A 27,282-nucleotide genomic window follows, 5' to 3' on the forward strand; every position below is an offset into this window, starting at 1 on the left:
AACGGCCTAGTTTATAATATATCCTTATGCTAATGTACATATAATTAGTGAAGGTAACGTTTGAAACAGAAGTATATATCCACACAATGAGCAAAACGTGTGCGTATTTCTTCTAAGTATGTGAAGGCAACTAGAATAAGAACGATTGTGGGGGACACATGACTAAGTGCAGCGTGTCATTCTTCCATTCACCTTGAATCAGCAATGCATGTAGGAATTGCTAACACTTTGTGCTGTAAATACCCAAATAAAGTAAATAACCAAAGTGGCTATCATATGCTCTATACAGAAGAAAAGGTGCAATATAAAAGCACTTACGTAATACATTGGCCAAATTGCAACATTTGTAAAGCTAGTTGAGGTTTATGTGTATACAGCTACTATCTCATTTCTTGCAGGAATCCAACTACAAGAGAAGTAAAATATAGAAAAGCACCATTACACTATGTGAGGGACCAACTAACTTTATGTTATAAACTAAGCTGCACTTTTAATAAACAAGTTGTTTCACCACTCCTAGAGCTTCCATTGCAACCTCTTGACACAAATTATAATGTGAGCATTAGAGTGAGTGCTTAGTCAGATATTCTAAAAATAATGAACACTTTTCCAAAAGCATTTTCTTCTTGGTGTGTAGTTCTTGTTCTGTTTCTTTCTAATATAACACACTTGGATTCTTCAAAGAAAAGAGAGAGAGATTCGTTTGAGTTTCAATTTTCCTTTGACTATTTAAGGGTGCAATCACCAAACCAAATGTTATGTTTCAGACACTAGAGCAGCCACAGAGTGAAAATGTGTTCCCATAGCCTCATTTTCCATGCTAACTTGTTTCTTCTGCTGCTAATAGTTGGTTGTCATGCTCAACTTCGAGTTGATTACTACAAAAACACATGTCCAAATGTTGAATCGATTGTACGAAGTGCGGTTGAGAAGAAACTTCAGCAGACATTTGTGACAGCTCCTGCTACACTTAGGCTCTTCTTCCATGATTGTTTTGTTAGGGTCAGAATAGTTACAACTGTAACTTATAATCTCTCCTTTTTTTTTTCTATTTGCATGCACCTCTTTGGCAATAGGTGTTACTAAACCTTTTGTGCATGTTGGATAGGGATGTGATGCATCTGTGATGCTAGCTACAAGAAACAACACATCAGAGAAGGATAATCCTATAAATCTTTCACTAGCTGGTGATGGATTTGACACTGTGATCAAAGCCAAGGCTGCGGTTGACAGTGTACCTGGCTGCCAGAATAAGGTTTCATGTGCTGACATATTGGCATTGGCAACTAGAGACGTCATAGCATTGGTAAATAAGCAATAGCCTTGGCAAAATATAGAGAGCTTCCAATTAATATGCATAAAAATAAATTGTATCCTTTATAAACTAACTAGTTGTCTCTATTATAAGTAACAGTGGGGTAGGAATTAGAGAACACAAAATGAATCAGCAACAACTGAGGAAAATATGAAAAAAAAAATCAGTTAAAGATGTTGGAGGCACTAGTAAGCAGAGTAGATTGCATAGTTTTTAGACATGTAAAGAGGGGGAGACCAAGGACATTGGAGGAAGTTGTTAAGAGGATATGAGGGAAAATAATATATCTAAAGATTTGATTTTTATCCGAGCTAAATGATGACATGAAATTCTTGTAGCCGATTTCACCCAGTGGAATAAAGTTTTTGTTTTTTTTTTTAGGGTAGAGTTAGACAAGTATTACTAGAATGTTAGGATCCCTGCATACTCCATAGAGTATCATATTTCTTTTGATTTGTCTTTATAAAGTTATTTTATTTTGGCTATGTGGAAGATTATATGTGGCATTTTATTCCTTGTACAATTTAGCTGAACACCATATGAAACATAACACTTGGTTTCAGGCAGGAGGACCATCTTATGCAGTAGAGTTGGGAAGGCTAGATGGGAGAGTCTCAACAAAAGCCAGTGTTAGACACCATCTACCTCATCCTGAATTCAAACTAGAACAGCTGAACCAAATGTTTGCTTCACATGGCCTCACCCTTACGGATCTAGTTGCTCTATCAGGTATTTCATTCATACTGAACACAATACAAGTTTGATATCCAAGAGTTTTTTAAGCTTGTTTTTGGATATACACCGGGATTGCTCAAACCTATGTTTTGCAATAGCCAATTTTCAACTTGTTTGGTTTTATGTTGGCATCAAGTCTCAAAGTGAATTTTAACTCTCAAATCAATCATGAAAAGAAGCAAGTCTTGTGCAAGTTATGCATTAGGTTGTAAAAATTATACTACTTTTTATGATAAAAGTTTCCAACATAATCACTTCACTTAAAACTCACTTTTAGCCGAAATCAGTTTTACAAGATCAAGATACTCCAAATACACTTTATAAATGCCTATTTGAACACACACACAGAGACATAATCACATAAGTCCTATTTTGGACAAATTTCTTGATAACAACTTCTAAGAGAAGAAAAGAAGATAAAACGAATTAAGTTTTTCTCACAAGTTAAAATAAACTTAAACATATGTTAAAATCAGTTTCTAGAAAAGTTAAATGAGAAAACTTCTATAAATTAACTTATGCATCCGGCAAAATTTGTTTACTATTGATTGCAGGAGCACATACAATCGGGTTCTCTCACTGCAGCCAGTTCTCCAAACGGATTTACAACTTCAGAAGAAGGAAAAGCATTGATCACACACTGAATCCTACGTATGCAAAACAGCTCCAGCAAGTGTGTCCAAAAAATGTGGACCCCAGATTAGCCATTGACATGGACCCAGTTACACCTAGGACATTTGATAACCAATACTACAAGAATCTTCAGCAAGGAAGAGGACTCCTTGCCTCTGATCAAGCTTTGTTTACTCATAAAAGAACAAGAGACCTAGTGAACTTATTTGCATCCAACAACACAGCCTTTGAAGCTTCTTTTGTAAGTGCCATGATGAAGCTAGGACGGATTGGGGTCAAAACGGGAAACCAGGGTGAAATTAGGCATGATTGCACAATGATTAACTGAGACACTAACCATGTTTATGTTCAGATCATTGTCCAATACTTCTTTCAATTTCTTTCCTTTTGGAGGTTAATAAATACTAATGTCTAAGACCAGTGTAGGAATGGTGATAACAATAAAATGCAATGCAGGCAAAGTCACTTAAGTAGAATTTGATTCTAGAAGAGTTTCCAAAGAGACTAGGCACGACTTCAGTTTTGGACTGTTTCAACTCAATTCAAATAGTGAAGCATCTATTTCATTTTTATTCTACAACTACATCAAGCTATGATTTATGTACTGCAATGGACGCATTAGACAGTGACAGTTGCAATTGCAATTTTAAAAACTTATGGATAACCTTGTAAAAATAGGGTAAACATCTCAAACTCGACTTATTATGGCTGGAGGAAAACACAGATTAAGATTGAGTTCAATATTGAGCAACAGTGCCAATACCAATGTATTGAGCTTTTAATACGTTCTTAGTAAGCACTATCACTAGCATACTACCCAGATAAAAATGTTGATAATAAATCCTACCAATTATGTTATTTGGTACTTAAGAGCATAGTATCTATCCATCAAGAAGAGCATAGTATCTCCTAGAAAAGATAGAAACACTGAAAGAAACCATTCAAATTTTCACAGGACTCATTTTTTTATATAACTTAAAGACGGATTGAAGATGGTATTTGAGTCTTTCAGTCTTTCTTCGTCATTATATATGATTTTTTTTCCTCAAAAAAGCAGTGAACCGGTTCTTGTTGAATCTTGTCCAAGCTCCTTAAACTGTATAGAAACTATAATCTAAAATCAAATCATGTGAAGGTATACACAATAATACAAGTTCCTTATAGTTTGGTCCAGTTTCATGAATGGAAACTAAAACTGAATCAAACAGATAAATTTTTTATCCAAAAAACCATCAAACTTAGGAGCTTTTAAACAAATTTATTTAAACTTATTGAAAAGAATTATAACCTTACCCGATATTCTTTTAGCATAACGAATACTAGTTATTTACCAAATGTTCCCTAAATTAGTTAAGTTTTTTCAGGCTTTTCTGTTTACATTCTGTTAGGGAATTCCTATTTGGAACCAGTGAACAGCAAGAAAACGAAGAATGTGAACACAATTGCACTTTTGCAAGAATTGTTCATAGAAAAGAACAACCACCCAACCACAAAAATGAAGATTAAGTGCAAATAATTTGAGATTGTAAATCAAATCTTTAAAGCCTTATGCAGAATTCAATTTAAGTACAAGCACTCAATAACTTCTACACAGATGTTCAAGAACAGAAAAACTACGTCCCTATTATGTGTTCTTACAGTCTTACATTTCCTTCCTACCAAGGCATATTTTTCATTTTCAGTTTCCTTCCTAGAGCTTAAACACCCAAGTCATATAGCATGTTATATCAAGCAATAATAACTACCAGGTGGTTTAATTCTAATTAGTGTTGCTCTCCAGCTCCCTTTTCAACTGGAGAGAAAAATCATCACTAACATCATCATCATCCCAATCATCCTCCCACTGCTGAGTCACTTCTTTTCCTTCCTCCTTGTCATCCCACTCTGAAAATTGTAAAACAATAAAGTGCAACGGAAATAAGAACCATTAGAATGACACCAAATCAAGTTGAATAAGCAGCTTCTAATTACCAAAGAACATCCAAATACCATCACTAGAAATAAAATAAAATAAAATAATTCAAGCAATTAAATGAATTATAATCTGCACACTATAAGTGTTTAATAATACTAATGACTAATGAGACACAGGATCAACAGCATGAGGAGCTAACTCTCAAAATAATGCCTCTCTGGAGTGTTAGGTAAACATGTTAAAGCAGAACTCAATATGCATAACATGAGTTCTAATTCATTGAACCAAACTAACAAATGTCACTTGTGAAGCATTAGGTTTAATGGGCAAAGGATTAGGTGACTTTGTGACATGAAAGTCACCATGACTTTCTGAACATCTGTTCTATTCAATTAGTATAATGGCTCCGATTTTAGCATGTGTCCTTTAAACAATATTGCTTCCAAAACAACCACTTCTGCAACCACCACCTGTCTTGCACTTCACCAAGAATCAGATGCGTCCCTCCCTCCCCCATACACACTCAATGCCCACCATCTCCCACTCTTCCGAGTACTCAGCAAGTAGCTCATGTGGAATAAGGGGTATTGGTATTGGAAGCTATTTTTTGCACACAGGGGAAAGATAAAGTGCATGCGCAAAACTAGGGGTGACAGTGAAGGAGAAAAGTAACATGAGGAGCATGGAAAGGGTAGTAGTGAGGGTGAAGGCAGTGGAGGTTGAGGCTGCCACATCAGTGCAAGTTTCAATCATAGAAAGCAGCATGCTGTTGGAGATCGAGTGGCCCCACAGAGAAGGGTTTCTTATCGACGTGATGCACATGGTGAGGGAAGTGAGGATATAGGTTAGTGGGGTTCAGTCATCATTTAACAATGGAGTACTCGTGGCAGAGTTGAGGGCTAAGGTGAAGGAACATGTGAACGGGAAGGTCAGCATTGTGGAAGTGAAGAGGGCATTTAATCAAAATATACCCCACGCTGTTGACTAGCACTATTCTAATTTGGGCTTTGCGCAATGAGGATTGAGGAGTGCATGATGTTAGCTACCATATTCATGTCTTCACTTTATGAATCAATATTTCAAGAGGAATTAACTGGGCATGTCTTCCATTTTAGGAATTTCTGCACTACAATAGATTCAACTATAACAATCAAAATTAAGCAGTTTCTGGTGTGTATGCCTTCCATTTTAGGAATTTCTGAACTACAATAGATTCAATTTTAACAATCAAAATTAACCATCGTCTGGCTTTCCTCCCCTGTTTGTATCAGAACTGATTTTGCTACTGTAACGAGTTTCAGGCAATGGGGCAATGGGTATACACATGGATAAAATATTGCTAAAAGAATGTTACTGCAATATGTCTGACTATTCCCTAAAAGAATGGTACTGCACCAACAGTATTATTTGATATATACTAAAGCAAGAAAATAAAAGACCAGACCATCTTGAATACATATGTTGCCAATTATATTACACACTCATAACATAATAGAACAGACCAATTGCTTCTATGTCCAATTATCCATAGTTATATCCTGTTTTTCCATTTTACTCTGACATGTTTTCAAGTATACACACAAATTAGCACAATTAAGAAAAGAAAATGGTGTGCTCGTGTTCTCTCTAGCTGAACATACAACTGTCTTTATATGTACATCACATAATATATATATATAACCAACAGAGATAACAAAATTTGCATGTTATTGAAAGTGAAACAATGGAAGCAAACATATCAAACAACTTTCCACGGGGAAAGTTAATTGATTGATTCTTAAATAATTCAAACAATCAACAGTCATGTGGTTTAATAAAACAACAAGTACTATGCACTGGATTGAGGCCTTGCCTCATTAAACAGTCCCGATTGCCTTATGAGTTATGAACTAATAGAAGAGAAAGCAAGTTAATACAAGAGTACTAACTAAGGATAATGTAAATACCCAGGTTGTAGTCAGCGGCGGATCCAGAAAATTTTCTTAGTGGAGGCAAGAAATAGTTTATGCAAAAGAAAAAAAATGCTTAAATGTAATTGTGGTCTCTCTATTTTAAAATAGAGACATTAGTCTTCATATGTTTCAAAATCTGTAATTTTGGTCATCCTATTTTAAAATAAAGACATTTAACCTCCAATTTTGCATAATCACAATTTTGGTCATTTAGTCAAACTAAAAGTGTTGACTATTAAGAGATTAACATTGATTATAATATGGATTAAACGAATAATCTTGTGTCACATCACTAAATTTGAGTCTCATCAGATTAATCTCTTACCAATCAATATTTTGGAAGGACCAAAATCGCAAATTTTACGAAAGTGAAAACTAAATGTCTATTTAAAATAGAGGGATTAAAACTGCAATTTTTTCAAAAATATGAGGACTAAATGTCTCTATTTTAAAATAAAGAGACCAAATTTATGGATTCTAAAAAATAGGGACCAAAATTGCACTTAAGCCAAAGAAAAATATCACAAGCTTTTATAAAATACATAATGTCATGACAAATAAAATCCAAAATACTTAAATTTCTACAAATTATAATTGTCGTGTATCTATTTTTATACTTTGAAAATGTTCTATGATTTTTTTTTCATTTTCAATACTATATAAAATGAAAAGAATTAAGTATTAAAATTAATATCAATTTATTCACTTTATTTTATTTCTTATATTTTTTATTATACATATACAATTGGAAAAAAAATCTTGTGGGGGCAATTGTCCCCACAGCCCAATACGTGCATCCGCCATTGGTTGTAGTGCTAGTGCTCCTTCAGAGCTTTATAATCATCAATACCCAGGTTGTAGATAATTAACAAGAAAAGCTCAGTGACATGGCAAAATCGAAGTTAGAAATTTAGAAGACAAAGATACTGTTATCATTTTAAACATTTGAATACATGGCTTAAATTTTTTCCCTTTAGCTCGTTATTATCTGACGTATTTGTCTATAATTTTCTACCAGAAAATGAAATTTAATTGTTAAATAAACAGAACTAATACTAAGAAGGAAACAAAAAAGAGAGTCATTTTACGTAGATTTGGACTTATTACTAGTGGCCAATCAAATGCTTCCTGAATATCATACATCATACATTCATTCTAAAAAATGAAATATCACATGGCAGGTCTCATTGCTAAGTTTCATATAAACATTTTTTTATTGGTTTCCTTTAAGAGAGAGGAGTAGAGGACTTGCCTCATCAAACAGTTCTCATATGATATGAGTGAGTCGAGTGAGAGGTGGTCGTTTTGGAAGCCACATTGTTTAAAGGACACGTTAAAATCGGAGCCATTGTAGTATTATTAATTGAACGGCACGATGTTCAAAATGTCACAGTGACTTTTGCGCCACAAATTAACCGGATCCTTTCCCGGTTTGATGATGGCATTACTGACGACCGATTTCTTATGGGTCAAAACATCAAACAGGTGGTGTTCAAATAAATTCTAAAGGTAAAACATCTACAACAAAACTTGAAATAGAAATTGAAATGCGTGGGGATTAGAAAGAGAGAACGAGATTACTAAGATTGATTTTACCTTCATTGATTTCAAACTCTTCAAACTCATCATCGTCTTCGAAGAGATCGATCTTGACGTCATCGGTGGCTGCTTTTGGTTCGGTCGCCATGGATGCGGTTATTTCGAAAACCTACGTGCATAAATTTGATGAATTCATAAAATAAGGTAATCAAGTCAAACCAAACAACCAAAAATAATACTCACCGACTAGGGAGGTTGGAGTGTCAACCCTATGAGCCCAAGAATCTTGTACTACTTTTGAATCAAGTAACGTGTCTGCGAGGAAACGTGAATGGTGACTGTATTTATATACTGAAAAGAAAATTGGGGGAAAAATAAAAAATAAAACGGCGTGTGAGAGTGAGGGCATTTGAAAAAATAAAAAATAAAAAATAAAAAAAAAAATATATATATATATATATATATGTTTGTAAGTTTTTTATATGCATCTATTTTCTTTTTTTTATAGGTTGTTTGGCTGTGATAAAATAGAAAAAATAAAAGAGATGCGGACACCCAAAATAGAATTAAAAAATAACTTCCTGTTATATATATATATAGTATGCTTGAAATGAAAAGACTTCTTATAATAGAGTAAAAAGAGGAAATAATAGAATTTGTGTTAATAATATGTCTTACCAGAATTATTTTTCTTTTTATGAGACATGAAATGGGATGAAAATGGTTCACGGTGTTTTTTAATTTTTGTTTCAAGTTTTTAAAAGTTTTTTTTTTGTATAAAGAGATAAATATTAAGAGAAAGAAACCAAAAGAAAACATCTAGAAGAAGAAAGAAACTCTTAGGAAAATCAATTGTATAAAAGTGAGAAAGAAAAAAACTGAATTACATAGAGAGATTTTAGTCCTATTTATAAGGTGCAGCATAACTTAGCAAAGGCTAAGTTAGTTACACAGTTCTAACAGAAAGGAGACCTATAAATTGTTTAACAACTATTACAAATCTTAACAGAACATATCAAGTAACAAAGAATAAAAGAGAGTCTTTTATTCTCATACTCCTAATATTCCCCCCTCAAACTCAAGGTGGTTGATTGACACAATCAACTACATTGAGTTTGTCACGTAAACTTAGGAATCTACTGGTTGAGAGAGGCTTGGTCATGATATCTGCAACCTGCTCTTGAGAAGGAATATGAGAGACAACAAGATCCTTGTTGAGAACTTTTTCTCTAACGAAGAAAATGCCAAGTTCCCCGTGCTTAGTACGATCATGAAGAACAGGATTGTGAGCTAAAGCTACTAAACTCTGATTGTCACATAAAATTAGAGGAGTATCAAAAAGAACGTGAAGCTCCTTGAGAAGAGATTCAAGCCAGACAATTTCAGAAGTAACTTAAGCCAGACTTCGATATTCTGCCTCAGTTGTTGATTTAGCAACCAAAACTTTCTTTTTAACCCACCATGAGACCAAATTAGGCCTAAGAAAAACGCAAGCTCCTGAAGTGGATCTACGATCATCTTGATCTGCAGCCCAATCAGCATCACAGAACCCAAAAATCTTGATAGAAAGAGTGGTCTTGGCAGGTTTGATTAGCAAACCATGCGTTATAGTTCCTTTAAGCTACCTAAGTATGCGTTTGACAACTCTCCAATGCTCTTCCATGGGTTTGGACATGTACTGGCAGACTTTGTTTACTGAGAAGCTAATTTCTGGTCGTGTGATTGTTGCATACTGCAAAACACCAACCACAGATTTGTACAGTGTAGGGTTCTCAAAGCATGTAGTTTCTTGCTTTGACAATTTGAGATTACTAACCATAGGGGTGGAAATTCCTTTAGCTTCTTCCATATTTACTCTTTCAAGCAAATCTGAGATGTATTTGGTTTGAGAAAGCATGACAGAACCTGCGGAATTATACTTGACTTCAATCCCAAGGAAGTAGTCTAACTTGCCAAGATGTTTAAGAGAAAAAATAGAGTTTAGCTGTGAAATAAGTTGCTGAATTAGAACACTGTTATTTCCAGTGAGGATTATGTCATCCATATAGACAAGCGCATAAGTTGTGTTTCCACATGAGGAAGAGACAAATAAGGAAGGGTCACACTTGCTAGCCTTGAACCCAAGAGAGATGAGAGTTGCTGAAAGCTTTTCAAACCATGCACGAGGTGCTTGCTTCGACCCATAGAGAGCCTTGTTCAGTTTACAAACAAGGTTACTGTCATGTTCGAAACCTGGGGGCTGCTGCATATAGACAGTTTCTTCAAGCTTGCCATTTAAAAAGGCATTGTTAATATCAATTTGCTGAAAGATCCCAATGAAAGGAAGTGGCTAAAGTCAGAATAGTTCTGATTGTTATAGGTTTCACAACTGGGGAAAATGTTTCTTTGAAATCAAAACCAGGTTGTTGATGGAAGCCTTTTGCTACAAGACGTGCCTTGTACTTACTGACAGACCCATCTGAATTATGCTTGACTCTAAAAACCCACTTGCAACCAATTGGTTGCCTATTAGGAGGTTTAGGAACGAATTCCCATGTATTGTTTTTGAGTAGTGCAACCATTTCTTCATCCATAGCATCTTTCCACTTAGGATCTTTAAGTGTTGTTTTGACAGTTTTAGGCACAACATGAGTTAGAAGCAAGGTTGGTTGGAGTCTAGGCTTGAAAATTCCATTTTTTGATCTTGTTGTCATAGGATGAATGTTAGGAGGTATGACTGAATTGGTAGAGGAAACTGGTGCAATATTTTCATAATTAGACTGATTGGTTGATGAAGGATTTTGACTAGGTAAGGGAAGAGAGAAATTTTCTGTGGATGAGGAGGAAGAAGTAGGTATAGGAGGATTGGAAGGTGGTAAGATAAAGGATTGTGTATTAGTGAAGGGTACAGGAATGCAATTGCTGCTAGTGTTGGGAGATTTTGGAGAGAAGAGACTAGGAAAGGGGAAGTGAATTTCATTGAATATCACATCTTTAGAGATGTATATTTTTCCTTGTTTGCTCAAACACTTGTAGCCCTTGTGATTTTCATAATAGCCCAAAATAAACATTCTTCAGACCTTGGCTATAACTTTGACTGATTATATGGTCTTAGACACGAAAAGCAAGCACAACCAAAAACTCTAAGTGCCTTGTAATCATGAACTCTTTTAAAAATAGTGTAGTAAGGGGTTTCAAAATTAAGTGATGATGATGGAAGAAGATTAGTGAGATAGGTGGCAGTGAGGATGGAATGATCCCAATATTCCAAAGGCATGGATGCTTGATTTAACATAGGAAGACCCAACTCAACAATATGCTTGTGCTTTCTTTGTACAGACCCATTTTGATGATGGGTATAAGGGCAAGTTAACTTGTGAATGATTCCCTAGTGCTAAAGTAAAGGTGTTAGTGGTTTAAATTCTGTTCCTCCATCAGTTTGAATAGATTTAAGCCGTGTTTGAAATTGTTTTTCTGCCATAGCTTTAAAAGGCTGAAACTTGTTAGAAACATCAGATTTATGATTAAGCAGATAAATCCAGGTGAATCTAGAATAGGCATCAAAACAAGTTAGGAAATACAAGAATCCACAAGATGACTCTACTGAAGAGGGCCCCCAAACATCAAAGAATACTAATTCAAGAGGTGCAGTATAAACAATAGAAGAGGGTAGTTTGTGAGATTTGGCTATAGAGCAAGAATTACAAAAATCACTGCTAGTTTTATTGATAAAAGGTATATTACATTTATCTAGTACAATTGCTAGTGCATCCTTGTTAGGATGGCCTAGTATTTGATGCCAAAGTTTAAAAGAACTAGATACAACAGTATTATGAATTTTTTTTTGGACTAAGGAGACTGTTGTGGACACTAGCAGAAGAGTGTGTGTTGTTGTTATGAGAAGTGGTTCTTGCAAGTGAAGGGTAAAGCTTGTATAAGCCATCTTCTCCAAGAGCTCCTTGAAGAAGAACTTTATGTGAATCCTGAGATTTAACACAACAATAGGAAGGATGAAACTCAAAGAAACAGTTATTATCTCAAGTGAATGTACTAACATTAAGTAAATTTTTGGTAAGGGGGGGAACTAGCAGTAAATTTTTAAGGGAGAGTAGTGGTTGGAAAATAGGGGGATCTAAACAGATTTGAGCCTATGGAAGAAATTCTTGTACCTGTGCCATTAGCCATTAGGATATGTTCATTTCCTGTAGTTGTACTGCTCTGAAGGAGATTATGTGGATCATTGGTTGCATGGTGTGAAGCACCTGAATATGGAAACCAAGCCTGGGAAATGTTAGCAGTAGGTAGAATTTGCTGCTGCTGGAGGGTGGTGCCATTATTGGGTGGGATAGTGGGATGATAACCAAAAGGAGGCATTGGGTTCTGAAAATGTGGACCAGGTAAGTATGGCATCCAGGGAGTGGGAGTGGTGCCATTAGCAAAGTGTGGTTGCTGCATGGTGCCAAAAAATTATGGAGCACCAAAGTTGGGTGGTGCAAAACTATGTTGAAGCTGAAAACCGTACGAACCAATCTAAGAAAAGGATGGCCCAGAGAAGGATGGTCCAAAGAAAGAGTATGGGGATCCGAATTTGCCAAACGGAGCCACAGCAAACCTATGGTAACACGTTGAGGCTTCTTGGCCACGTTTCTTGCAGATCTGACACTGGACTTGGCCACCGCGACCTTGTGCGCCACAATCAAGAGTCTTTTATTCTCATACTCCTAATAATAAAGGAAAAAAGAAAAAAAGAACTAGACATGGTTACATCCCCCTTAAGAATGAATAAGACCCCCAATACCAGATCTATCATTTGGCACTTGGCTCCCATCAACATTGAGAATCAAGTTCCCATTACGAGAAGGGTTGGCAGTCACCCACTTTTGATCCCTAGAATCTGAAGGGGCAGCTCTAAGAGTGCGTTTGGATAGAGAATTTTAACCAAGAAAAGTAATTTATCAGAGAATTTAATTTTTTGTAATCTAGAATTCATTGTTTGGATGTTTTTTTTATGAAGAATTTAAATTTTTGGAATTTTAAAACAGAATTTTAAACAACTAAAAATGTGGAATTTCAATTTCCTTCCAAATTTGGCTAAAGAATGAATGATTCAAGTTGAAGCAAATATCATTGTGGGCTCTCTGATACACCATAAACCATAAAGCAACAAGGAACCAATTGTGCTTATCACCCCAAGAGTGAGTTAGAAGTCGATGCACTTGACAGTTATCATTGTAACACCCTAAAATATTATTATTAATTATAATTGATATTTGATTTTATTTATTGTGTTTTTTTTATCCATGTTTTATTTTCAAGGAGGTTAGTTTAGTTATTAGAGGGGTGTGGGTAGTTAAAACTCTAACTTCTCAAAGAAGCCTCACGAGGAAGCTTTTCAAGAAAGCTACCTGAAGCTGTCTTGGTAAAAGTATCCTCCTGCATTAGTTAACCGTTGGATCTTCTTGAAATTTGGTTTGGAGGTTAAAAGGACAGATTTACACGATCTGACCGTTGCGATCTGCGATATGTCTTCTGGTGTGTGAGAAATGCTTCTTTTCCCGAGAGCAGAAACACTTGAGTGTTTCAAGTCTTATTTTTCGTGTAGCCTTGGAAAACAACCATTCCTTTCTCCTTCTTTCTTCCAAAACCATTTGCAACGTCCCAAGCTTCTTCTTCACCACCCACAACCACTAGTAGCCACCATGAACTACCGTAGTTCTCCGTTGAAACCCCACACCGAGAGGAACCCTTCAATCGGAGCAGAATCTTCTAAGCTTGTCTCGAGGTTTCGGTAAAGAATGAAGCCCAATCTGACCTTCGCGGTTTTCTTTGAGGTAACCATGATTTTAAGCTTGTTCCTTGGTATTTTAAGCTTATCTTTGCATCTTTTCTGACTTTGGAACCATCGTTGTATATTTTTACGCTTCCTTTGAAAAACCCTAGAGAAAGAGACTTTGTAAAAGTTATCTTTTTATGAAATGGGTGTTATTTTCGTGACCTTCATTGAACCCCGATCACATTGGCGTGATCGGAATTTTAAAATGATGTTCCTTTTGTAGAATCTGAAATGCCCTTAGCCTTTTTCATGTAGTGACATGAGTATTTGACTCAGAATATTGTTGTTAACCTTATTTCTGAAATCCATAGTAATTTCCTTTGTTTTGGCGTAATAGAAACTTGCGTTGGATCGACAAGCGTGAATGAAAAAGAGGCCTCTAAGTGAGGCAAAGAGGAACCGACGGGGAGCTCACGATAGGTGAGGGGAGTTTATTATAAAATTTACCATTTTGACACTATAATTAGGGTCAGAGAACCTAGCTATGAGAATACGTGTCTGTCCCTGTTGCATGTTGATTTTCCTTTATAGAAAACAACGTTTTTAACTAATGGGATGTGATATATTTATTATTGATGAATGGAATTATTGTCTTTATTTGACTTGTGTTGTTTGAAGACCTGGGGAGTGTGAATCTTAGGCATGAAAGAAATATGTATATGCGGAATGCGACTTACTGCTGATGTTGCTATTGATGACTTTAATTGATATGTGGTGATGTTGATATTTATGATGATATTGATTTGAGATGATGTTGCTAAGGAAGATCATGTCAACATGAATTGATGTTATTATTGCTGATTATGTGAATATGAAATGAGGTTGTTGTTGTTATTGATAACGTCATTGAGATGAGATGATGTTTATGTTGAGAATGATATTGAAATGGAATGTTGATGATGTTGGATATGCATTGAGATGTGCATGTTGTGTATGTTCATGAGGGGGGTGTAGTGACCTTGTCGGATGTCCCTTGTGTGGGAAACTAGAGTGGTTAAAGAATTTAAGCATTTCTGAGGGGATGCTTAGGCGCTTTAATTCATCCATGGTCATTGTTAGTCGATGAATACGACTAACTTTTGTGCATAAAACCTGTGTATTTTGTATCAAACTTTCCCAATTTATGGTTGTTTTGTAATATTATAAGTATTTTTTATTAAATATAGGTAATAGATAATTTATACTTTTGTTTTGTGTGTTTAATAATCAATTTCTCTCAATTTTAGGTTAATTAGGCAAATTGGCAAAAGTATTGTTTTCACCTTCTCTCTAAGCCAATATGCTGGCTTAGTGAGCATTCGCTAAGCACGACACTCAGTGGCTAAGCGCGAGGAAGAATCCAGAAGAAGATGAGCTGTCAGGTTCGCTGAGCGCACCGCTCCAGGTCATCAAGTGCACCACTTCAGCTCATCCGCTAAGTGAGAGAAGCGCGCTGAGCCAAAAATCACTAACATGCGCTAAGCGGTCCATACGTTCACTAAGCGCACGAGCACGAACAAGGCCACCTATTTAAGCCTGAAATCATATTTGCAAAGGGAGTTTGGAGTTTTTCTTGAAGAAGCCTCTACATGCACGAGATTCTGGCCTTGGCTTGAAGCTTTTGCATGTTTAGGAAGTTCTAGAGAGAGAAAGGTCCAAGTTCCAAAGAGTTTTGAGAGATTTTGCTTTGTGAAGATCTACAGAGATGCGAGTTCGAAGCGAAAGCCGTTATGAGAACTTGAGATGAGTTTGTGAGTGATTGTGAGATCCTAGAGGTGAAGGGAACATCCTCACCACTTGTGTTTTTGCAGTCTTTCATCTTGTTCTTCTCTTTGTTGTAAAGGAGGTTTTCGGACTATGGAAAGCTAAATCCTCTGTTGGATCTTCCCTGTAGGTACTTGATGTAAATATATTTCTATCTATGTAATGATGTTTTGTGTATTCTCTGTGCTATCTTCTTTTCATTTCAGTGTGCTTTTACCTTGATCACGTAGATGCATGCTTTGTTAGGGTCATTCAACAGTGGGAACTGGTTTGATTCTAAAGTCCTTGGTAGTACGGGACTAAGTTGTTGTGCGATAACGAGGGATCGGGGTACAAGAACTTAGTTGTGTATGTGTGTCTTAATGCGGTCTTGGTTGAGTTTAGTCTTACAAGAGGGATCTGCAGACGAGGCTTGATCAGGACTAGGCTAGGCTATCATGAGGAATCGGGGTCCAACAGTCTAGGAGACAACATAGGAACGCATGAGCATTGTTAAATAGAAAACATCCTTTTTAGCATCAGGAACCTATGAGGAAGACCAACGCTTTCTTTACTTGTTTTTACACAGTATTTCTCTTGCGTGATTTTCTTTCTTTTTGCCTAGATAGTTTAAATACTTGTCCATAACCACAGTTATATTTTCATACCAGACGCCTATTTATCGAAATAGCTTGCCAGATAACACAAATTCCCCGAGAGTTCGATACTCGGTTCTTACCGTTTTATACTACTTGTGCGATCCGGTGCACTTGTCAGCCGCGAACAAATTTTTGGCGCCGTTGCCGGGGAACTTCTTTTTATTTGGGAAGTTAGTTCGTTTTTAGGTGTATTTTCTTTATTTGTTATTCTTTTATTGTTTTTGTGAATTTTTGTTTTTGTTTATGTTTATTTTTCTCTTGACTTGATGACTGCTGCTCTTGTTAGTGCTTTGTATACATAACAAATCTTCTGCAGATGATTTATTTCCATGAGATGTGGAGCTTTTTAAGGGGTGAAACGAATATCTTGACTGCAGACGATCAAAGGTGGGAGCAGGAGTTAAGTCTTTACAATCAATATGAAAAAGAAAGAACTCTTAATCTTGAAAGTGTGTTTGAGGAATTCATGGCATATCATGCTAGCTCAAAAGCCAATCAAAATTCAATGAAAAATCGTGAAATTCATTTTGGCAAGAGCTGCTTAGTAGAAAACTTTCAAGGGGGACCAAAGTTACAACCTTACTATCAAAATGAAGCAGAAAGAGGATCCAATCTAGATAAATTGTTGATGCAATTCATGGAAACAACTAAATCAACTCAACAAGCACTCCAAAGTGTAGAAATCTAGGTTGGTGAGCTGGCAGAAGCAGTAACTCAATTTATGGTCAGACAAGAAAAATCCTTTGTAGAGATTGAAGCTCAAAAGAAAAGCCATGTAAAAGAGCATGAGTCAAGAGAAAAAGATGAGGAGAAAGATGAGGAACAAGCACAACAACAATGGGAGAAGTACTCAATTGTAGAAAACCAACAAGAAAATATTCTCCAAACCAATAACCTTCCTCATCAACTGATTGACAAGAAAGGAAGGCAAGGAGAACATGAGGAAACCTTAAGTGCCATTCTTTCTTTAATAACTAACACCTTTCTTGAAATGATTTGGAATGTCCTTCTAGATTATATGAAGTTCATGAAATTTCTAGCTAAAAGGTGAAACTTCAAGGAAGATGTGTTCTTTGTGACTTTCATGCCACCTTGAAGGTAGTAAAGCTATGCGTCAAGCTAATGACGTTAAAGAAGCGCTTCTTGGGAGGCAACCCAGTTTTAATCTTTGTTGTGCTTGTTTTTTTTTTTTTTTTGCATTTAAATCATTTGGAACTTGCTATGTAATCTGTACATAGGAGTATATCAGCCAATCATTGAATGCGTAACATAAGGGTTTCAATTTCTTGGAAAAAGGACTAAAAAATAACTTAGAAAATCTTTTTGAAAAAGAGTCATTTCGCTAAGCGCAAGCCTCGTGCTAAGCGCATCTCTGTTCATGCGCTAAGCCACGAGTCTTGAGTGCTTAAAGCCCAACCCTTGCATCTGAGGCTGATTTGGTCCGCTAAGCTGGCCAAGGTTGAGCTAAGCTAACTTCGATTCAATCTGAATTCAGCTAAGCTTCAGCCTGATCGCTAAGCGACAGCTTATCAGTGGCTAAGCGGGACCTATTATCGCCAAGCGTAATTCCTTACGACCATAACTGAGGTCGATAAAGCTAAGTGCCAGTCATGGCAGCTAAGCGAGATTCATTGCAGCAATATGAGCGCAAAGCGAGAACCTCTCAGCTAAGCGCATGCTCCTCTATACTTAAGATGCATCATTTTTGCTAAGTTGGCCAGAGCCAGGCTTAGCGAGAGTTGCAGCTTTTCTAATCTGCAGACCTTGCTAAGCGGACTTACTCGCACGCTAAGCCGAGTTTCTGTTAAAAAAAAATTGTTTTCGAATTTGAAACGTCGGCTAAGCGCACGTTCGCTAAGCGAGCTTGGTTTAGAAACCAAACATCTCTCTTGCTCGCTTATCGCAATGGTCCGCTAAGCGAAAGTATCAAACTGCTTAAGTGAGTGTAACAGCAGTTACACTCACATTTGCCAGATTACAGAAACCTCGCCTCTGCATTCTCTCTTTCCAAAAATTTGCACATTTTGCATTTTTACTCTCTTTGTGCATTTTCAACTTTGAAGCATCAATCATACACCGTCCAAGTAAGTTCCTTGATCCTTTTTCTCTTTTTCTTGTCTTAACTTTAGGGTAGAAGACTTTAATTGTAGCTTTAGATTTTTAGGGTTTTTATGTTTTGTTAGAATTAGTTTAAGATGAGGGTTATGTAAGCTTGTATATTGAATTGAGTATGGCACACACATTGCATGTCTGATATGCCTTTTAGAGGCTTGAAAAGTGTGAGAAAACGAGCTATGTTTTCTGCGTTTTCTGGAAAATGCGATGAACTCGCTAAGCGAGTTCATCAATACTCATTGTATATAAGATTTATCTAAAGAACTCGCTAAGCGCACTGACTGCACTAAGCGAGTTCATCCTTTGAGGATGAACATTCATCCTCTTGCTGAACTACCTATGGCTAAGCAAGGCTAAATCGCTAAGCCCAGGTAACTTAACCAAATTTCATATCATAAGCCTTGCGCTAAGCCGATTCTACCTGAGCTAAGCGCATTTCATCACGACAACCTTTAGGCTAAGCCGACATGTTATGTTGCTCAGGGTGCACTTAGCGAGCTGTATCCCGCTAAGCGCCTATTGTTAATTTTAGCCTTTATTGTTGTTGTTCAACTTGAACGATTTTTGGTCTAAGGAATCTTGATTTCTTTTTAGTTACAAATGGAATCAAGAAAAAGAGCTAGAACAGAAGACATCCCTTTGTCATCCACTCCAGCTCCTCCGTCAGTAACTGTAGGACAGGAGGTGCAAAGTTCACCAACTTTAGTTCCTATGCTACAAAGTTTATTCTGAGGACTGTTCATTATCATGCACAGCCTGCAAGAGTTGGCTCACAATAGGCCAATCATATCTATGGAGCATTTTCTTGAGCAAGTAGCCTAGCCTAAAGCTCAACTTCCATTGGTGAGACCCAACAAGGCTGCTCCGCCTGAGCCCACACCTGTGCAGGTCAATACAGAGCCATCTGACCCACAATCTCTAGTGGTGAATCCACCTTCTTCACCTGAGCTTGAAGCAGTTCCGCCATCTCCTCCTTTGATTGTCATTTCTGACGCATCATCATATGAAGCGGCTGCCCCTCCTGATTCACCAGTTGCAGAAACAGCTGACCCCTCTGTTTCCCCAATTGGAGGAATTGCTGATCTTTCTGATTCATCATCTGGAGAAGCTATTGCTCTCACCGATTCCCCAGTTTAAACACTTGTGACATTGTGATTCTTAATGTCACTTTTTGCTTTTTGGGTTATTATTATGATTTTGGTTTTCATATAATATTTCCTTTATGTTTATATATACTACTAGTTTTATATATGAATAGTTAGTATGCTTATCCGGAAGCATTTTGAACAGTTTAACTTATTTTAGATGACATGGCAGTGAAACACTTTTATCTTTTTGTGAAAAATGGGTGTGTGACTTTGTTTTAAATTGAATGCATGCTTAAGATAAGATTTGTGTTTCCTTTCATGAAGTTGAGCAAGTGTGCATGTCGAACAAAGAAAGAACAGGAATGTGAACTTGCAATTAGAATTGTTAGTCAGTAGACAGATTGATTGTGAAAGAAAAGCTTGAACCAAAAACCGGTGAGAGTGTGACCTTAAACTGTGAGTGAACGACTAACTGTGAGTAATAATCTTTGCATGAATCTCTGAATTTTAGAATGAAATGTATAAATGAGGACATGATGAAGGCCATGATTATACATACACAAGCTCTCTGACCAAATAGCTTACCTTGAATGATACTTGTATCTTTTGCTCCCGTGTATAAAGCTTATTGATTTGTCATTAACTGAACCATGAACTTTAAATGATTATCTCCTAATACCTTGTTTAGATTCTAGGAGAGCATATGGTTCAATTATAAAAGCAAAAACATTGAATATTAAACACGCAATCAATCAAATATACAATCAAAAGCAATCAACAACCACAATTAATCAATTATAAAATATAATCAATCAATCAAACTAACAAACATTGAATGTTAAACACGCAAAAACAAACACATTAATCAAAAAACACAATCAATCAATCATCAAACACAATCAATCAAATATACAATCACAATCATCAAGGACAATCTAAACTCAAGTAGAAAACAAGCATCAAAAGTAATCAATCAAAGACAAGTGACCTCTTGGTATCATTCAATATCACTTGTTGGGCTTGTTGATCAAGTGGCCTTTGTTCGTTGTCTCCATAGATCACATATTTACTTTTCTTGAGATTCACTTTTCTTGGGGAGAAATGTGACCTTTTTTTGTTGTCTTCATAAATCACATATCCACTTTATCTTGGGGAGAAATATGAATAAACTTTGATGCATGCCATGTGTTTGGAGAAATTGCTATCAATGTATCGACTTTGCTCTTCTCCGTTTTCATAGTCTTTCATCAAGATACCCATACTTATGATTTTTTTCTCTGAATCACTTGAATAATTTATGACATTATCTTCCCAAGTGATGTATCCTTTCTTTTCTTTCTTCTCTTTGAAATTCATCTTGTCGGATTTTTCCATTCTTCTTTTAAACACAGGACAATTGAATCTCATGTGCCCAAGTTGATCGCACTCAGCATTTTGGGGCTAAAGAGGAATCTTCTTCTTTCTTCTTTCATCATCATCCTCTTTCTTTTCTAGTTTTTTTTATGTAGTTGCATTTCTCTCTACCATTGTAGGAATAAAGGAATCAAATTCAATGGCTTCCCATATATTTAGATCTATGGCTTCTATAAAAATCTGCATTCGGGTTTTCCAATAATGATAACCCTCACCATTGAACATAAGAGCCTATTGATAGAATTTCCCTCAGGAAATGGAAATTGGGATGATGCCATATCTATTCTTGAAGTTTTTAAACTTTATACAAGAATCCTGCTTTGATACCACTTGTTAGACCTTGTAGCCTCAATAATCTTAAGAGGGATAGGCTTTTAATGCAGAAGAAGCAACAACAATCAATTAAACAATGTTCTTTAAACATGCAAGACACAATTGATTGCAACAAAATAAATAAGATAAGGGAAGAGAGAATGCAAACACAATTTTATACTGGTTCGGCCACATCCCGTGCCTACGTCCAGTACTCAAGCAACCCACTTGAGATTTTCACTATCTTTGTAAAATCCTTTACAAAGTCTGAACCACACAGGGACAACCCATCCCTTGTGTTCAGATGCTTTACAACAAGAGACTCACAGTTTCTTAGCCAATCTCATTGAATAAGAAGAATGGAAGAAGAAATCTCTCTTCAAGAGAAGAATATTACAATGAAGATCCATGGATGAACTCTTAATGGATTTGCAAGTGTTTGCCCAAGAGTTCTTGAGAGAGCATTTGACAATGAAGTTCTCTTGGAATCTCTCTCATTTTCTTTTGAGAGGATAAGACATTCTGGACCAGCAAAACTCTCTATTAAAATTTGTGCCCAAGTCACCTATTTATAGGCCTTTGATGGCCATTCACAAATCTAATGAAAAGATGTGACTGTTGGCAGATTTTTTGAAAACTTTCCACTGGTAATCGATTACAATGTTTGTGTAATCGATTACACAGTTATAATTTGAAGGGTCATGACTTTTGAATTTGAATTTCAAGAGTTTCGTTGCTGGTAATCGATTACAGACATATGGTAATCGATTACATGTTGAAAATTCAAATTCAAAGCCTTTTTCAACAGCTATTTCTCAACCCTGTCTTTTGGTAATCGATTACACTTCCAAGTAATCGATTACCAGAGCCTTGCATGTCTTGAAAGCACTCTGTTTTAAGGCAAGACTTGGTCTTTAGTGAATCTTGAAACAAGGCTTTGTTTGTTGAAGCAATCTTGAAGTATTTTTGAAGCAAATGCTTATCATTTGAAGCAGCCTTGTAAGATTCTTCTTTGACCTCATCAAAATCATGTATACATACATTCACAATATTGTTGTCCATTCCAAGAAGTTGTAGGAAAAGGACCACAAATGCCTGTATGCACTAGTTCTAAGATGTCTTTAGCTCTTTCGACACCTAATTTCCTTATGTTTGTTCATTTTCCCTTTATGCATTCAACATAGACCTCATAGTCCGATAAATCCAAAGGGTCAAGAATTTCATCCGAAACAAGTCTCTGAATTCTCTGTTTAGAGATATGGCCTAAACGCTTATGCCATAAGGTGGTTGAAATCTCATTCAACTTTCATTTTGTACCACGTGAACTTATTTGCAGTATTTCATTATAGTAACTAACAACATCAAACATGTAAAGATTATCAATTAAAGAACCATAACCAATCATATTTAATTTTGGTAGAGACTAACTTTATTATTTCCAAATAAACAAGAAAATCCAAATTTGTCCAAACTTGAAATAGAAATCAAATTTCGTCTAAAAGACGGTACAACAAAAGTCTCAAATAAATCCAAATAAAATCTAGTTTTTAACTATAATCTAAAAGTTCCAATAGCTGCCACTGCAACCTTCTTGCCATCACCTACAAAGATGAGTCTTTCATCATCACTTGGCGGTCGGCTCCACAGGCAATCCTGCATAGTCATACTTATGTGAGTAGTAGCACCAGAATCTACCCACCAAGTATCTTTAGGTACAAAAGCAAAATTAACTTCAGAACAAACTAGAGCAAGAAATTTACTTGGGACACTCTTTCTTCATGTGTCCCGACTTCTTGCAGAAGTAACAGGTAAATTCCTCATCCTTCTTTTGTTTCTTTTACTGAGAAGTCCCTTCCGTAGCACCCTTAGTCTTCTTCCTTTTCTTATTCTAAGAGGTCGAAGTCAAGTGAGCACTTTTAGTCCTATCTCTCTACAGCTTCTCCTCTTCTTGAATATAGTGAGATATAAGCTCATTGAGGGATCATTTGTCCTTTTGAGTGTTATAGCTCACTTTGAATTGCCCAAAGTGTGCAGGAAGCGAGATCAAAACCAAGTGCACGAGCAATTCTTCACCAAGCTCTAACTTAAGTGACTTAAGTTTCAATGCGAGATTGGACATCTCCATAATGTACTCCCTTATGTTCCATTTGCCTTTATACTTCATGGAGATGAGTTTAGCCAACAGGTTACTCGTCTCCGCTTTTTTATTTTTGGCAAAGTATTGCTCAATTTCCTCAAGGAATTTCTCTGCACTTTGACCCTCATAAATAGAGCCCCGGGCCTCTAGAATAGAGCGCTTCATGATCATAAGGCACATTTGGTTGGACTAATCCCACTTCTCAATTTTTACCTCATTAGAGGTTTTCAGAGTGGAAATGGGTCGTTCCATCCTCAGTGCCAAGTCCAAATCCATATAGCCAAGAACAGTTTCTACGGCTTCCTTCTAGACCTTAAAATTTGTCCCATTCAACATTGGGATAGAATTCACTTGGGCAGTAACATTTGCAGCACTGACAATATTAACTAAAGAGAGAACAAAAATTAATAACATGTTCACAACTAATCAAGCAAGTCATATAAAGTATATATAACAAGACATGCAAATATTTCCCATAACATATTCATCACAAGATACCTAGCACAACATTAATTCTAGTCTTTGGACAAAGAAATTAATTTGTAATTGGTACTCTCAACGCAATGATCAAATATTGACAATTAGTTCTGTCAAATAATAGGTTTTCTTTGGATCGACTATTATTCACATGAAAAAAAAACTTTATAATTGTCACATATTTATCATCGCAGGTATGTTATTATTTGGCCAAATTGTGTCTTCCTTTGGGTCGAGCACAATTCGCATAAATAATTCCATACTAACATCCATGCAATTTAATTAAATCAATTTACACAATAGAGGCTACTTTGGCAACATAATGGTTCAATCAATTTAATTAAAATGACCGAACACACAAATAAATGGAAAGGATCCGTAATGGTTAAATTTGCACCCAATTATGATAGCAGTAAATATTTGAAAACAACATCATGGTAAAATGCCGGATACGTAGAACCTTTATCCCAAATAGAATAATATGTAAGCACACGTGACACAAACAAAAACTGTGTACAAACCCATAAATCAAATGTAGAGGCCTTTTATTCTTTTGAGAAAAAAAAGAAAAATGTTACGACCATAACACAAAAATTTACGGGTTTTACAATTTTATTGATCGAAATAGTTTCTCCCCAAAATAAAATTAGGGTTCATATAACTAAAACGATCCATATATGATACATATCAAACAACTTTAAGTCCCAATAATTTAATAGTAATGGTGGCTCTGATACCACTTGTTGGGAAAATTTTAATAACCTTATAAAATACCAAATGAGCACCAAAACACATTACGTTAGATTATCAAGAGGTTTCAAGGAATACCTGGATCCATAGAGTTTGATCAACACGCAACAGAATCTTACAGCGGTCACGAATAATTGGTTTAATGACCTTCCTCAACCAAATCACCTTCTTCATTTTGGGACCTTCGTTTTCTCTTCAGATGAGAAGAGGAGAAATTGTTTCTTGATTTGGTGTATAGGGGACCATAACCATGCCTTAGGTTTTAACCTATTAGGGTTCCCATTATCCCCTAATGGGGCAAACTGGTTTCCGCTCATTAAACCCATATCAATTTTCTATTGGCAGTCTAATGGGCTCATTGAATTAGATCACTTTATATTGAATCCATCTAAATGTAAATAACTAATATAAATGTTATAATATAATATGTAGCTCATATTAATTAATTTGGTATTATAAAATTCCGAACATAACGAACACACCCAGGGAGAGTCATATCCCCGATAGACCAGCAATACCATGGATAACAACAACACCTCGCACGCACACTGACGTGAAGAGCGGACGACTCGATGATATCCTTTTGTCAATTGAATCATAGAGGTTGACCTACCTCTAGGTTGGAAACTACTTACCCTGGAGCATTACGACGGGACTACTGATCGAGACAAGTACTTGGATGTGTTCCTCATCCAGGCCAACATCTATACTAACAACAACGCGATCTTATGTTAAGTCTTCCCTACATCCCTCAGGGGAGCCGCATTGACGTGGTATGGAGGACCCCCTCCCCCGATCTATCAATAGTTTTAACACCCTTGTCAGTCACTTCAGCTCTCAATACGCAACTAGCCGATCGCACCGTGTGACTTCTTCCTCCCTAGCTAGTCTACGCCAGGAAGACGACGAGCCACTCTGAAAATTTATGGACAAATTTGGTCAGCTCACTATTCAAATCACGAGCCTTAATCCCGAGGTGGCGCTACATTCTATGTTGTTGGTGCAAAAAGCCTCCCAGCAACATGGACAAGTTATGAGAGCGGGCCAAGGGCTACATTTAGATGGAAGAAATGTCGAGATTCTGAAATGAAGTTCAAAGGGGACTAAGGTATGAACGTTATACATCCTTGACGGCAAATCAAGCCACCGTCCTCGAGTAAGCTTTCAATGTTGAGGTTTCCACACAATTACCCCCCGTACCTCCCCCCAAACCTAGTCTGGATAAAACTAAGCATTGCAAGTACCACCGAAACCATGGTCATGACATTGAAGAATGTTGGGCCCTCAAGGACAAGATTGACGAACTTATACAAGCGTGTTACCTAGCCCAGTTCGTGAAAAAACCCAATAACAACAAGACTGGAGGATGACTCAGAGGGCACAATGAGGACCATTGAAAGAGAAGAGACAAACAAGATAGAAGGGGAGACAAAATAAAAGATAAAGGAGGACCAAGGCATCACCAGCAAAGACACGAGCACCAACCTTAACAAGAGTAGGAAGACAAACCTACTTAACAGATTAGAGGAATCATCAACACTATTGTAGGTGGATTTTCCTATGGAGGACTATCCAACCAGTCCTTAAAGCATCATCTCCATGCCATCAAAGATCTCGATGTCAACTTTGTTGATGTCAAGCTATCGAGAAGTCTCCCTCCTATAACCTTCATTGACAAAGATATTGAAGGCATCAACCCCATCAACCAGGACGACCCTATGCTTGTCTCTATCGTCATTGACAACTTCATGGTGGCCAAAGTCCTTATTGACCAAGGAAGTTCCACAGACTATTGGAACACATTTTGAAGGCTAGAAATCTCACCCGCCACGATTCAACCACACTATGGACCACTCCTAGGCTTTGCTAGAGAGAAGGTGTAAACTAGAGGTTAGTGAACCTGATGACCACCTTCAATCAAGGCAAGCTCTCAAGGAGTTTCACGGTAAGGTTTTAATTATTCATACAGGCACTTCTTACTTTACTCTGATTGGTAGGAAAACATTGAATAAGCTTGAAGCTATAGTCTCGACACCACACCTCAAAATGAAGTTGCCTACCTTGACAAGAGAAATTGTCATTGTCAAGGCAGACCAAAAGCAAGCCCGACAATGCTATGCAAAGATCCTGAAGGTGGCCCCTTATCCATTTATTAGAGAGCCAAGCAAATCCCATTCCTCCTCTGGTGGCAGCAACAATCAATTCATGAGCATTGTCGAAGATTCCAAATAAGGACCTTAACCGTCTATGAGACAACCATGGGAAAATTAGGTAACACATTCGACGTTGACCCTAGAGATGATAGCATTGACAAAGGCCCTAAACCAATAGAAGAGTTCATCAAGCTACAGTTTGGACCTAAGCCTAGGCAATGCACGCATCTCAACAACGACCTCACTAACCACAAGCATAGACATGTAGCTGAAGTCCTACGAAGGAATGCAGATTTGTTCGCCTGGAAGCCATATGACTTGCCACAAATTGGCTATCTGCCCTTAGGCCAAATCAATCTCACAGAAGAAAAGGAAGATGAGAGAAGAATTACGTAAAGCAATCAGGGAAGAGATCGACAAGCTGCTCAAAGCCCAATTTATCAGATAAGTCAGATACTCGACTTGGTTGGCCAACATTGTCATGGTGAGGAAAGCCAATGAAAAATGGTGCATGTGCACGGACTACACAACCTCAACAAGGCATGTCCCAAAGAT

At 36.8% G+C, this 27,282-nt stretch overlaps 2 protein-coding genes and 1 long non-coding RNA gene across 4 annotated transcripts; 2 read left to right on the plus strand and 1 right to left on the minus strand.

Moving 5' to 3' along the window:
* The first annotated feature begins 670 nt into the window (after nt 1-670).
* On the plus strand, nt 671-3,314 carry LOC114393932 (peroxidase 45-like). 2 transcript variants are annotated; one of them, XM_028355438.1, is made up of 4 exons: nt 671-1,002; nt 1,109-1,306; nt 1,879-2,044; nt 2,605-3,314. In XM_028355438.1, exons 1-4 carry the CDS (start codon nt 793-795, stop codon nt 3,009-3,011), a joined length of 981 nt encoding a protein of 326 aa, XP_028211239.1. In that variant the 5' UTR covers nt 671-792; the 3' UTR covers nt 3,012-3,314. The 2 variants fall into 2 exon arrangements, with proteins under 2 accessions (XP_028211239.1, XP_028211238.1); XM_028355437.1 differs by having other exon boundaries at nt 696-1,020.
* An 865-nt stretch (nt 3,315-4,179) lies between these two features.
* LOC114393933 lies at nt 4,180-8,447 on the minus strand. Its single transcript, XR_003662629.1, has 3 exons — nt 8,333-8,447; nt 8,147-8,215; nt 4,180-4,567 (listed from the first exon to the last, which is right to left on the minus strand). It is a non-coding gene; the product is annotated as an uncharacterized LOC114393933 (long non-coding RNA).
* Nucleotides 8,448-18,997: 10,550 nt separating this feature from the next.
* On the plus strand, nt 18,998-19,534 carry LOC114391639 (mucin-7-like). The gene is made up of 2 exons (XM_028352624.1): nt 18,998-19,081; nt 19,220-19,534. Exons 1-2 carry the CDS (start codon nt 18,998-19,000, stop codon nt 19,532-19,534), a joined length of 399 nt encoding a protein of 132 aa, XP_028208425.1.
* Nucleotides 19,535-27,282: the final 7,748 nt, after the last annotated feature.

The sequence above is a fragment of the Glycine soja genome, chromosome 17 (assembly GCF_004193775.1).
Source record: "Glycine soja cultivar W05 chromosome 17, ASM419377v2, whole genome shotgun sequence".
In the NCBI taxonomy this organism is placed as follows: Eukaryota; Viridiplantae; Streptophyta; class Magnoliopsida; order Fabales; family Fabaceae; genus Glycine; species Glycine soja.

What these genes read in the sequence shown, in the direction of transcription:
- LOC114393932 (XM_028355437.1), top strand. Translation starts at nt 793, where the DNA reads ATGTGTTCCCATAGCCTCATTTTCCATGCTAACTTGTTTCTTCTGCTG. An exon ending in GGGTCAGAATAGTTACAACT is followed by an intron (nt 1,021 to 1,108) that starts GTAACTTATAAT and finishes CATGTTGGATAG; the next exon opens with GGATGTGATGCATCTGTGAT. An exon ending in CTAGAGACGTCATAGCATTG is followed by an intron (nt 1,307 to 1,878) that starts GTAAATAAGCAA and finishes ACTTGGTTTCAG; the next exon opens with GCAGGAGGACCATCTTATGC.
- LOC114391639 (XM_028352624.1), top strand. Translation starts at nt 18,998, where the DNA reads ATGGAATCAAGAAAAAGAGCTAGAACAGAAGACATCCCTTTGTCATCC. An exon ending in CAGTAACTGTAGGACAGGAG is followed by an intron (nt 19,082 to 19,219) that starts GTGCAAAGTTCA and finishes CAAGTAGCCTAG; the next exon opens with CCTAAAGCTCAACTTCCATT.